Source organism: Rissa tridactyla, chromosome Z (genome assembly GCF_028500815.1).
Source record: "Rissa tridactyla isolate bRisTri1 chromosome Z, bRisTri1.patW.cur.20221130, whole genome shotgun sequence".
Taxonomy (NCBI): domain Eukaryota; kingdom Metazoa; phylum Chordata; class Aves; order Charadriiformes; family Laridae; genus Rissa; species Rissa tridactyla.
In genome coordinates, this window is record NC_071497.1 from 77994380 (window position 1) to 78008045 (window position 13666).

General features: G+C 47.9%; 1 protein-coding gene across 1 annotated transcript; it reads left to right on the plus strand.

Moving 5' to 3' along the window:
• The first annotated feature begins 7131 nt into the window (after positions 1-7131).
• LOC128903106 (phospholipase A2 inhibitor NAI-like) lies at positions 7132-12807 on the plus strand. The gene is made up of 5 exons (XM_054187021.1): positions 7132-7265; positions 8463-8579; positions 10044-10193; positions 10335-10475; positions 12430-12807. The coding sequence occupies exons 1-5, from the start codon at positions 7217-7219 to the stop codon at positions 12651-12653; spliced, it is 681 nt and encodes a 226-aa protein (XP_054042996.1). The 5' UTR covers positions 7132-7216; the 3' UTR covers positions 12654-12807.
• Positions 12808-13666: the final 859 nt, after the last annotated feature.

A 13666-nucleotide genomic window follows, 5' to 3' on the forward strand; every position in this document is an offset into this window, starting at 1 on the left:
TAAAATTGGTAAACCGGTCTGCCTCAGCTGCCAGCCTGGAACTCTCTTAGCAAACAAACTCTGCTGCTGGCAAATGTTAACTAAATCACATGTTGGAGCAAGCCCCTTAAGAGGAGGATGAGATATGACTGTCTAACAAGGGCAGTGAATATCTAATAAGGACTTACTTTTTACATCATCCACCAGTGGATTAAGTAGTTGCTGTTGTCTTGATTGCCTGAAGATGACATTGCTGATCATTAATGCCAGAAAAGAAAGCTCGTTCAACATGCTAACATGTACGCAAATCTATCTTCATTCCAGTACACCTGGAAAGCAGCTGGATTCCCTGGCAATTATTTCAATTGAAAAGATACATGCTGGAGAGGGTACAAAAAATTCGTCAGTGTTAATGTCATCATTGCCATAAATGGTGCAGGATCAAAGGCAAAATAAAATGTCCCTTTAAATGTCTTGATCTCTTGAAAAATGAAGTTACATAATTTGATAATAGTCAGTAATTTGACTGTGTGTATTTTCACTATAGTGGTGTTGTATATGTGTGATAACATGTTAAATGCCATCTTTTTTCACCACAAGAGAAAAGCTTTAAGCAGCAGTTTCATGTTATTACATTAATATTATTTCCAGCCTTCAGCTTCTCTTCCCTGGTTCCCAAACACTTTGCTGACAGGAGCTTTCCCCTTAAGGGACTGACCCGGCTGGAAACCAACCCCTCAAGGGTGTTTTCAGGCAGGACATATCTGGTGCTGGCCAGAGGCAGGAGGGAGCCCATGGCTGGGGATGGGAGCAAGGACAGGGCTCAGTGCACCTGAGCTGGTGGTGGCTCCGTGCTGTCGGAGACCCCCTTTGCCCTGGGTCAGCCCATTGCTATCACAGCCCCCCACGAGGGGGGCTGAGCTCCATTTTGGGAAGTGGTTCCCCCTTGCCACATTGCTGGCAACCTACTAGTGAAAGCAGCATTGCTTCCGAAGTAAATACACAGCTCTGCACAGAAGGGTCCTCATGGGAAATTAATGTGTGACAATTAGCACCCTATTAGAGGCGTGCTGCTCTTCCAGGCATGCATGAACGTCCTCGCTGACAAGCCCTTAGGACTGACTGTGAGCTCCCGTGTAGGCAGCAGGGATGGCTTTGGTCCTTTGAACCATCTGGGTGCCACCAGCCCACCCTCCCCAGCTCCCGTTTCAAGCACTGAGCCCAGCAGGTGGGGAGATGCAGTAACTCCCCTCCTTTCTGGCCTGGGCTAGGGTTAGCTGGTGAAGCACTTGGGGGCAACACAGCTGAGGGGGTGCCTTGCGGGTTATTGAGAAGATCCTAATCAGGAGCAGCAATTAGATTTACGTTGATATCCCACCACCTGGCTGGTTTATTAATTTGTGCAATCACAGCTGAAACAAATGACCAACAAAAGCTTCTTCAGCCTGCAGCCAGCAAGCAAGCAGTGAGACTCCTCCTGCTCTCACTCTTTGGGACAGGCGTAGTAATCCCTGCATGATGTGATTAGGGTTGTTGTCTTACATTTCCTTGCCTGGTTAACTAGATTGTCAGGTTTTTCCCATCTCTGTTCTGCAGAACAAGGAATGGCTCAGAAAATGGGTGGGTTTGATTCTTCTTCTACAGCTTTTTTTTATGGGCTGTGGATGACTTCACTGTTGAAATGTCCCAACATGTTGTGGCTCTGTCCTCTTGCACCGTGGGTAAAGAGAGGTAAGAGAGATACCTTTGCTCTATTTGTTCCTGCAGAAGCTATGCCTGGGCTTTTTTGACTTGTTTTCTCTCACTGGTGGTGTTAGAACCAGCGTACACCTGTTGGGGGTGGACAGGGCCCTGCGGCCACAGGCAGCCTCATGTTAGTACAGCCCAAATGTTAGCCTAGTGAGGCTTAAGAGTCAGGACTGTCCTCCAACAGAAGAAGAGGAGGAGGCACACTGGGGTTGAAAATGGTTATTAAGGGCATGATAGACTCTCCATCCTGGTTTTGGAGCTGTGTTCTGGTAACATGGGGACAGCGGGGGACAGTACTGATGTGGCTGCCACCAGCATAGGTATCCCTCTGGACCCACCTGAGCACCAAGACCATGCAAGGACCTTGTGTACAGGGCTTCAACCTGACACGGTGACTTGCATCTGACTACATCATCCATGGCTTGGAGCATGCAAGCAACCATATTCTTCCTCAGGTCTCTCCTTTGATTTGAGCCTCACCTGCTCCCCTTCTCTGCTCAGCTACGAGCAGTGGCAGCCGGTGTCATGGGGGCTGCTCTGCTCATCTCCAGCCACCCCCACCCCATCAAGATGCTGCTGCAGGTGGTGCGTGGCCGAAACTTACCCAAGAGGTGCTCATCCCTGGAGCTGGCTGCAGGATGCAGTACTCATGCTCTGCTGGGGGTAGGAGCCTGGAAAAAAACCAACCCAAAACCTCACCAGTGGACATAAGCAGAGCCCTGAGGAAGAACAGAGCAAACGTGTATGATACTCCTGTCTCAGTATTACTCTGTCAGCCTCACCTACTGCAGTGTTGGGACTTCCTGAGTCAGATGTCATTTCACAGAGTCAGTGACCTGCAGTGAATCCCAAATAAATACGGCCTGTTCCCCAAAGGATGACTGCAGATGAGGATATCTGCAAACGAGGCATTTAGTGAGATGCATTCGTTGGATTTAGATTGCCTACATGAGCTGTGCCTCTGAGCTGAGCAGCTGCCTCACAAAGGTCTCTGCCTAAGTTCTTGTTTTTGTCCTCCGCTGCAGAAAGTGCTTTGTTGGCTTCCCAGCTGCTGGGAGGGGAGCCTTCGTCATGATTCTTCCAGCCCTCAAAGCCGTAGTGACTGTGAGGGAGGAGGGCTGGCAGCTGCAGTGCACTTGCCGGGTCCTAGGGCTTTGTCAGCTTCGCCCTCAACCTAGGCACACTGTCCTTTTGGCTCATTTTCAAGTGTTTCATCACAGAAACAGGGTGCTCATCCAGGCCCTAGCTGATCTCACCATTGGAGGGTTTACCCTTAGCTCTAATCTCACTTCTTCTTTCTTAAAGCCATCATTGTCATTCTCCCTTGAGCACCTCCTTCTATTTCAATGTGATCTCCTTCTATTTCAACCCTAGTTAGGTCTCTATAAGGCTTTTCCCCAGCATCTCACGGAATCATGGAATCACGGAATTTCAGAGTTGGAAGGGACCTCTAGAGATCATCTAGTCCAACTCCCCTGCTAAAGCAGGATTGCCCAGAACACATTAATCAGGACTGCATCCAGGCGGGTCTTGAAAGTCTCCAGAGAAGGGGACTCCACAACCTCCCTGGGCAGCCTGTTCCAGTGCTCTGTTACTCTGTTTTTTCTCACATTTTATCGGAACTTCCTATGTTCTAGCTTGTGCCCATTACCCCTCGTCCTGTTACTGGCAATCACTGAAAAAAAGTCTGGCTCCATCCTCCTTAAACCCACCCTTTAGATACTTGTAAACATTAATAAGATCTCTGCTCCGCCTTCTCTTCTCCAGGCTAAGGAGTCCCAGCTCTCTCAGCCTTTCCTCATAAGGGTAATGCTCCAATCCCTCAATCATTTTTGTTGTCCTATGCTGGAGTCTCTCCAGTAGTTCCCTGTCTCTCTTGAACTGGGGAGCCCAAAACTGGACACAGTACTCCAGTTGTGGCCTCACCAGAGTAGAGGGAGAGAATGACCTCCCTGACCTGCTGTCCACACTCTTCCCTATGCAGCCCAGAATTCCATTGGCCTTCTTGGCAACAAGGGCACATTGCTTGCTCATGGGTAATCTACTGTCTACCAAGACCCCCAGATCCTTTTCTTCAGAGCTGCTTTCTAGCAGGTCCCCCCCTAACCTATATTGGTGCCTGACGTTCTTCCTTCCCAGGTGCAGGACCCTACACTTGTCCTTGTTGAACCTCATTAGCTTATTCTCTGCCCAGCTCACCAGTCTGTCTAGGTCATCTCCTACACAAGCTGTGTACCTGCAGCCCTTTCTATATTTTCCATTCTTTGTCAAACCTTTGCCAATTTTCTTACTTTTTTCAGAGCTTTCTGACCTGGGTTCTTCAGCTGTAATATAAACCTAGTTCGTTAGCTTCATGTTTTGATGACATATCTTTATATTTGGGCTCTTAGGATGAGAGGAAACAGCCTCAAGTTGCACCAGGGCAGGTTTAGGATGTATATTAGGAAAAAATTTTCACTGAAAGGGTTGTCAAGCATTGGAACAGGCTGCCCAGGGAAGTGGTTGAGTTGTCATCCCTGGAGGTATTTAAAAGACACGTAGATGTGGCGTTTAGGGACATGGTTTAGTGGTGGACTTGGTAGTATTGGGTTAATGGTTGGACTCAATGATCTTAAGGGTCTTTTCCAACCTAAATGATTCTACGAAACCCACTGGCATTTTCTGCCACAAGCCTGCATGACAAATTCACATATGATTTTTGTCCATGCTCTAGCTTAGATGGGCGTCTTTCTTCTACTGAACATGTTTCTTTTGAACATATCCCCTTCTTCTCACCTTCCTGCCAATGCTATTTTCTGGTTTGGATTTCTAACTGCTCTCACCTCACAATTTTCTCTGACCTCCGCAGCCTGCACCTCACCTCCGTGTACAGTGTAACTATTGTATTATCACCCTCCTCTAGCTTCAGGAAACAGGGACATGCTGCGGAAGACAGAAGCTTCATGCACACCATGAAATTAAAGTATAAGAACAAATTTAGAAAGGATCTTGAGAGGCAGCATCTAATCCACATTTCAGCCCTGGAGCAGGATCCTATCAACTTAAATATTCCTCTAATAGACGTTTGTCTGGCTTGGTTTTCCTAAGCCACTCAGGATGGAGGATCCACACTTTCCAAGGCAATCAACTTCACTATTGCCACCATTAAAAAATTCCCCCAATGCCTAATCTAAGCTTCCTGTGATAGTTTTTCCTATCCAGCCCTTGGTTTTGCAGATATGCGGGATATGACTGGGTGTCCCTTGAGTGCCTTTATTGTTTCCATCTTCTCTCATAAGTCTTATTTTCCAGGTCTCTTATTACCACAGATTATGGCTCCTCCTTGCTACGCTTGGCTTCATCTCTAAAAATGCACATGAAAAGGCTGTAGCTTCACACCCTCCCTCCATGAGAGGTGGGAAACAGGTGAGTTCAATATAATTCAGTGGGGCTAGTGCAGTCATGTCATTCAGGGAAAATCCCCCAGGCACGTCAGTAATCATCTTAAATGAAAGGGCATGAAATTAAAATCACCAGTCAGCCTCATCCACCCATCTAACTGTCTGTGTCTGCAGACCCACGTGTAGTTAAATGTCAGGATCACCCTGATCTGAGTACCCCAGCCTGCCTGGGGACAGGGTTTTACTCAGTCTGAGGGCTGGTTAAGACCAAACAGGAATGAACTTTAATCCCGGATTGGCTGCAGTCAGAAGTTTGATTCCATTAAAATGTATCTACTGTGGCGTGAGACCATTTCTGAGCTGAAAAAGAAATTCAAGGCGATGATATCATTCTCCCTTTTATTCTTGTGATACTAGCTTTATGGACTTTGGGGGACCTAGGTTTTTATCCAGTGTGTTTGCACTAATTTCCATTCTCATAGTGTTGTGGGCTTAGCTAAGAAGAGGTCCCACTGGACTGCTTAATGTATTTGGAAATGTCACAAACCCACTTTTTCTCTGATGATGCTAGTCCCAAATGGGAAAAGCAGATAGTAAGGTGGGAGGGACAAACAGAAAATCAAAGCAAAAGTGTGAGTGGAAAGATCAGCAAAACCTGTGATTTTTCTCTATGGATTTGGTGGAGCCAGGAGCAACACTTCGCCCATTTGAGCATCACTAGGAAACCTCATCAGTGAAACCCTCTCTGCTCATCACCAAACACCTAGCCCTGCCAGGTTGAAGGTGAGACTCCCTCCCCAGCAGACTGGATTTCCCTGCTACATAGCACATCCCCAGAGGCAGATGTTGTTCTGGGAGGCAGGAGGGACTGGGTGAGCCTTGCAAGGTCCTCGCACCTCATATTTGTGATTCATTCTCTCTCTATGTGTGTGGTCTGTGTGCCCCTGCTGTGGAGGACTTGTTGTTTGGGTTGCCCCTGTGTCTGGAGGGCAGATAATCCCAGCAACCCTGCTGTGCTGCAGAGCAAAAAGTCTACGTGGAGCCATATCTTGCCCAAGGAGCTGACAGTGCAGGTGAGAGGGGGCACAAGGGCGTATTTCAGATCTTCATTGCTGTCAATGGGAAAAGTCCTGGAGGACCATAAACTAACTGGCTGTGTCTGATCTGGTGCAGGACAGGAGTATAGAGGGTATCTTCAGGGTAGGGAACAGCTTCAGTGTTCAGCACATCCTAATAAAGCCTTCACGTGGGACAGGGAGCCCTTGAGCCAACAGCACGTTGATCACTGCTGCTTGGCGTTAGCTCACCATGAGAGCTCAGTGCACGGAAAGCCTATATAACATTACCTAAGCTGTGACCAGGCTGTCTCACAGCCACATTGATGCTTTCTCTCTGCTGGCTGGTTTGATTTAAAGCCCAGAGGTACAATAGGAGACTTTCGTAACAACTTCCAATGAAAACCTGCACCCTGGAGGACCTGTGTTGCAGCTCGGATGCATTCAACCCCAGGAACCCTTGACTGAGCCTGCTCCAAGGTGTGCATTGGCAGTTGTTTTGCAAACAGAAGCTGCATGCCAGCTTGGAGAAGAAGATCCCTGCTTTGCCGTTGTACTCAGTGTATGAGAGCTCCTGACTGTCTGATGGGAAGGAAGATGGGAAACCAGCCAGCAAAAACTCAGCCATGGGGAAAATTCCCAGCTGGCCCTTGCTACACTTTGCTTCTTTGGGCCTAATGGTGAGAGTACAACAGGGCTGTTCAGACGGTTTCTTCTCCGTCATTCATATGTATGGCAGAGGCTGAACGTTGTTTAAACAACAGTTGCAGCAGAGACATACCTGATAGACTCCAGGCAAGCCAGTCTTTCCTCACAGGCTGCCTAGTCTAGACTGGAAAAGACAAACAGCTTTCCTCATGTGGAGGAAAAGGCATAACTTGCGCTTTAAATGAAAAAACAAACACTGATGCTAGTGCTCTGCAGTGTCTATATTCTTCAGAGAACTTCCTCAACCTCCACTTCCCCGAAACATCCTCTTTTCCTCCAGTTCATAAAGTCACAGTGCTGTGTTCAGCAAGGCTTGGCAGATCTCTCTGCTTACATCGCATCAGCATGAAAGTTTCCCTTGGTCTCAGCTTCTTCCTGGCTTTCCTGGACCCAGGTGAGTTTTCCGTTGGGAGCTGTGGGGCTGTGAGACTTGGAAGAAGTCTGGGAATGGATGCCGTGTGCGAGGGGCCATTCCTGACGTCTGAGCCGTAGGAAGCCCTCATCTGGGGGGATTTGCACTGCAGAGGGGTGGCTGGTCTTGGGGGATTCTTGGTGCTATGAGCCAACTTGCAGATGAAGGTGTAGGCATTTACAATGTGAACTGGCTGCCTAAGCTCCTGCCGTGGTCACTGGTGATCTAGCTGGGTCAGTGACGGGAGTCATTCAGGTTACACTGAGGCAGACAGACCTTTGGTCGGTTGAATCGCTCTCTGGCCACAATTTTCCCTGAATTTAGGGGCTTATTTATTTTGCTCATGCCCAGGGTTGTGTGGCATTTTTGACGTTATGTCATTTCAGTTGTCCTTCAGCTCTACTCCAGAAGAGTCTTGGAGGTCTTGTGTCATACCTGCCACCTCATGTAGATGTCACAGCCACCGCAAGGTGCCTTAGATGGCCACCTGGGTTTAGGGAACTGACACGTGCCCTAGACCTCTTAATCTACATGCTGGACCCTTGGGCCCTGATGAGTGTGTGTCAGGGAAGACATACTGTTTGTCCTCTGCTGATGATCACTTTATTCCTTTCTAAATGTTTCCTGCTGACTGCCTCATATTCTAATCTGCTTCCAGCAGGCAGTTGGTAAAGTGGTTTCCCCTAATTCCTACAAAGAGATGTGCCACTCCCAGTTAGTACATAGCACAGCCAATACCCACTAGCAGCCTCCTGATCCCCAGAGCTTGGGTGCCCGTGCTCACTGCAAAGAGAGGATTTAGGGCCCAGGAATCCAGGGACAACTGAATGCCTGCCAGGATGGAGGGGGTTGTGGGGACACTTGCCTTAGCAACCCGAGGGAAACCAAGCAAACATCATCACATAGGAGACAAGGGAAGCTGGCTGGGTATTGGTGCCTAAAATGTAAAATGCTGTCCCAAAATGGCTTCTCCTCTCTTGCCCAAATTCAAGTTCATATTAGAATAAATAATAATAGAAGTAACGGAGAAGAACACACAAATTGTGCAATAAAACAGGAAAAAGAAGGGAAGAGGAATGTGAAAAGTGCTGATTAAGTGCTGAAGGAAAAGGTCGATGAAAGGGGAAGTGACATCCCTCATGACTGCTACCCAGGAATGTGTCCTCCTTCTTTCCCCAGGGACCTCCCTTCAGTGTGAGGTTTGTCACAGCATAGGAAAAAGCTGCTCTGGCCCCATGAAAACCTGTAGTGGTGGTGAAGATACCTGTGGCATCATTCTGCACGAGGTCATGTTAGGTAGGTGAGACATCCACTGTAGCTGTACGCCGGCGCAGTGTTCAGAGTGGGGTTGGGGGACACGTGTCTCTCCCCACCTTTGTCACTGGCCTTACGGTGAGTCCTTGGATAAGAATCATAGAATCATAGAATCTAAACGAGTCTAAAACATATCCAGGGATGGTGACTCCACCACCTCCCTGGGCAGCCTATTCCAGTGGCTGACCACTCTTTCTGTGAAGAATTTTTTCCTAATGTCCAGTCTAAACCTACCCTGCTGCAACTTGAACCCATTCCCTCTTGTTCTATCGCTAATTACCTGTGAGAAGAGACCAGCACCAACCTCTCTACAATGGCCTTTCAAGTAGTTGTAGAGAGTGATGAGGTCTCCCCTCAGCCTCCTCTTCCTCAAACTAAGCTATTCATTTTCCTTTTCACTGACAGAGGATCCAGAGATCAGGATGGTCTGGGATGGGAAAAGGCCTCTATTCCTCTATCTTGAGCAGCAGCTTCCTGCTGGGAGGGCTTGGTTCTTAGTTGGGGAGGGGAGGACGTAGGCAGCGTAATGGGAGGAGACACTGGCTTTTAATTCTGGCTAAGGTGAGCAGTTGGGTTGAGAGGCTGGCCTGTGAGGGACAAAAGGCTGCTGGCATCTGGCACTGACAGTTCACTGGCCATGAGCAAAGGGAGAAACTGGTCTGCATCTGACTCCCTTCCTCAAGCAGGGAAGAGGATACCAGGCAGCCTCCTCGCACCACCAGGGCTGAGCTATCACCATGTCCCCTTGGCTGATAAGCCAGAGACTGGTGCTGAGGACTAGCACAACTGCACAGATGGTTGTCTTAGTGACATGGCCTCGGTCATCGACTAACTTCAGTAAAGTGACTGTTGGCTTTTAGACTGGAGGTTATCTCATATCCTACGAGCTTTGGTGCCGGCAGCTCCAGTGCATGTGTTCCCTCTGTTTGTGCAAAGCCACCTTTCCTCCTCAGAACGCTGGCGGGGCCTCAGTAGACTGGCCCCCATTATACCTTTTGGGTTTAGTTCACAGGAAAGTCTAGACTTGTCTGTGTCAGGATGCCTGCGGCTGCGATAGACTGTGTGCTCTGCAGACTGTGCATGTGGAAGCATGGGCTGTGGGTCAGAGGCATGTGGGTCACCGCGTGAGGTCTGTGGCTGGGCCATTTGGCTAAGGTGAACACCTATAACAAGGCCAGCTGGCTGTGAGGAGGGCTCTCCTCCTGCCTTTAAGCACAACGTGGAGAAGGAGAAATTCCTCAATAGTGTCTCAGATACGATGGCAACCTCAATCCTTTGAGGGGATCACCAGGATCACTGCTGCTGGTTCTGGGGTGGCTCTGCTGTCCCCAGACCCTTCTCAAGCCCCAGGAGGGCTGCTTAGCAGCTGCTGCTATGAGAACTAATGGGAGGGGAAGTGAGTTACTTTGTGGTTAATGACGCGGTGCTGCCTTGAATTTGTTACAGGGGGGATGGCAATCCCTTCATCCATCAAGTCCTGCCTGCCATCCAGCATTTGCCAGCTTGGGCCTATCACCATGAACTACGGGAAAGTAAAGGCAAGAAGCCACTTGGCTTGCTGCACGGGCAACGACTGTCAAACAATCTCTGTCTCACGTAAGCCCCCTTTTCTCTTAAACCCCGTCCCCTCTCTGTCAGCCCTGACCTGAGGTGAGGCTTTCTAGGCTAAGCCATGACCTGGCTTGTTCCTCTCCTTCCTTTGTTAAAACCAGCTATGGCCTGTCTCTTTCCTTCCAGTGCCACCAGAGGACAATGTGCCCAATGGATACCAGTGTCCCGCCTGCTACAGCGTGGATTCCTTCCAGTGCGGTAACGAACTCGTAAACTGCACTGGATCCGAAACCCAGTGTGTTGACCTTGCTGGGTTAATGAATTCCGGTAACTGCCTTTTATCTGGGGCTGTCTTTCATCTTTTTGGTTAAATGGGTAAAAACAGGCTAAAACGAAGCATCACAGAGAAATAAAAATGGGCAGAAAGTGTGAAAGAAAAAAAGAGGAAGAAACATAGAACTGAAAGGAAATATGCTCAAAGCTGATAAAAGGGTGGGGGTGTTTTTTTCTTCCTTCTTCCCCATCATGCATGAATAACTGTCGGGATTCCTCATAGCATGGTATAACTGAGGTCAAGAGCAGAACTGGGCTCCTAACGCAACCTGATACATGGGCATGTGGTAAATCTGACCAAGACCCTGGAGCTGCTATCCCTAGCTAGGACACATGAGGATGAATCTGGATCTAAGCCAGTTGTCTACTTAGTGAAAGTTCAGGTGAAACTAAGAGAGAGCCATTGGCTTTCTCATGAGGTGACACTGGTCACTGGGGACAAGTCACTGTTTGTTGTAGCGGTGCTTCTGCTCCTAGAGAAGCGGTGACAGGTCGCTCACCATGAATGCTGCAGCTGAACCTTTGATGTCCCCAAAGATCTTCCCAGTGAGGGACCTCCAGCCTTTGAATGTCTGGGATCACCACCAGCATGTAATGCTCTCCTTCAGAAATCTTTTTCCTGCCTCAGGAGCTGTAATTAGAGGGAGGGAAGTAGATAGCAAGCTCCCTGGTCACTTGCCTTTCCTCTCCTGCCGCAGGTAAAAGATTGCATGTTCCATGGCAATCCCACCTGTGCTCCAGGAGGCAGGAAAAATAATGTGGAAATTAAGGGCAGTGGTATCTGCTGAAAAAGCAGACTGGAAAAAAGTTATCTTGTTACGGATATGGGTGAAGGAGGTTATGGATGAAGTTTCTCCGAGTTGGTAACATTCCCAGTTGATATGATGCCTGAAGATCTTTGTATACACTTTATAGATGTGTTGTCCAAACCCTGAATTAGAAGGTATTTCACAGAGACAACATGGAGGAAAACAAGCATTTTCTTAGTCATAGCAATGGAAATACAGTGGTGCAATAAATTCAGTGTACCACTGAAATAAATAATGCTCCTAACTTGTCTTGATTTCATTGATCAGCCACTGTAAATTGAAGAGACCTGTGCGGTGTGATGAGCTGTGCAGAGGAAGCAGTGGTGTAGGGAAGCAAAGAAAGCTGAGGAACTAGTGAAGTGCCATTATACGTTATTTTATTCGAGATAAAAATGCCCTGCAGAGTATTCCAGACCTCCGTAGCCCTTGCAACAGAGAAACACGGGCAGTGTGAGCGAGAGCAAGCAACAGGAGCAGGAATATCTGAATGGGTATGCTAATCAGGTAGATGCCTCAGCACTGGCAAAAGACAAGTTCAGGTTTCAGGCTCTCCCTCAGGGGACATGTGAGTGGAGTTTCTCTGTTGATATGGCTAAATGCTGTAAGGCCTCAGACAATGGACTTATCTGAATAAATGGCTCAGCCAGTAATGTCTTTGAGACTTCTCCACCCCTATGTCAACTTTGGCTGAGAGATAGTCATCCAGTTTAAATGTCATGAGAGGGTCAGAGAGAGGAGATGATGAACACCTGGAGTGCTGTCACACAGCCCTGGTTTATTTAGGAAGTTAGGCAACGTATGAACAGAAGAATCTTTAAATGAGAGAAAGAAAACTAAAAGCTTTTTAGTATTTAAATTTAAAATATTTTGATTAAAAAAAAAATCATATTTATTCATCAGAAAGAAAGAAAAGAAAAACCCTAAACCTTCTGGATTTCAAGTCAACCAAGGTGACTTTACTGCTGCTTCAAATTTGTTCAGGGGATAGGAACAGACAGGAATGGCTTTGGTGGGTTTGGAGCCAATGGGATGTAAGAATGGGCAGTTCTCCGGGTGGAAACGGGGACCTCACTGGCCAGGGAGGGAATAGCTATGGACACTGGTTCCCCTGATGCATAGTGTGTACTTCTCCTGTGTAGGTGGACTGTCTCTCAAAGCTGCCATGAAGGGTTGCACCACCATTTCTGAATGCAATATTGTAGGAGATGGAAAAAACAATCTGGGGATGATGGACATAAAGTTAAGGCGGTTCCAGTGCACACCGGCTTCTGCTTTGGCCAGAGTGAGTTCTGGGTTTGCCCCTCCAGACAACCTCTTCCTACCTGTCCTGTCAGGATTCATCTTGGAGAAGATACTTTTCTGACTCTCTTTAGTACTGGGTTAAGCAAAGTCTACAACAAACTCCAGCAGTGGTTTGCACCAAGTCCTGTTTGCTGTGGCTTCTCCTGTGTGGGGAATTTGTTTTCAGATTAGCTCTTCTTTTATAATTTCACAGAATAAAGACAGTACTTACACTTCTTTTGTTTCCTTGTTGATTTAATCTTATGTAAAGCTTCATAAGTTCAATTGTGGTTGGTTTCCTGCTGCATTCTCTGAGTGCTTTGTCCATATTGGCACCAGGGGAGACTGCATGAGGTGCTCACACACTGCATAGGCAACGGGAGCTCTCAAGGCAGTCTTAGAGTCTGTATCCACTATCTCAGGATTAGCGATAAGTTTCAAAGCCACTTTTCCAGTCTCTGAAGAGGACCGGAGGTGAGTTCCTAACAGGTTCACTCTGATTAGAGAGGTAACTTGCCAGTTTTTCCCTTGCTTGTATTCTATTTGTCCATGGTAGGAGAAGTCCCTCAGCTCAGAGGGATACTTGTGGCCTCTGGGCAGCCCTGAAGTAGTCTCCATTTCAGAGAAGAGCCCTTTGCTACAAGCAAACTGCTTCTGGCAAGAGCCTTTCTCCTTATGGCTGTTCTTCTTGCCTTACCAGACACTATTCTATTCCGTCTTAGGTTTTGTAATTATCTGTAATAAAAGCTTACATTAGGAAGGTTTTCTATGGTGACAGACTGCTGGGAGCCCAAGTAATGGAAAGCTGCAGCCCAATGTCTATTTCCCTTCTGTTGGCTAAACTGTACTCGTAGCTGGTGTAGCCAGCTATGTGCTACGTTCAGCACAGAATCACAGATGATATGGGTTGGAAGGGACCTCTGGAGATCATCTAGTCCAAGCCCCTGCCAGAGTAGGGTCACCCAGAGCAGGTTGCACAGGAATGCGTCCAGGCAGGTTTGGAATGTCTCCAGAGTTGGAGACTCCACCACCTCTCTGGGCAGCCTGTGCCAGGGCTCTGCCACCCTCAGGGTAAAGAAGTTCCTCCTCATGTTT

What these genes read in the sequence shown, in the direction of transcription:
- LOC128903106 (XM_054187021.1), top strand. Translation starts at nt 7,217, where the DNA reads ATGAAAGTTTCCCTTGGTCTCAGCTTCTTCCTGGCTTTCCTGGACCCA. An exon ending in TCTGCACGAGGTCATGTTAG is followed by an intron (nt 8,580 to 10,043) that starts GTAGGTGAGACA and finishes AATTTGTTACAG; the next exon opens with GGGGGATGGCAATCCCTTCA. An exon ending in TCAAACAATCTCTGTCTCAC is followed by an intron (nt 10,194 to 10,334) that starts GTAAGCCCCCTT and finishes CTTTCCTTCCAG; the next exon opens with TGCCACCAGAGGACAATGTG.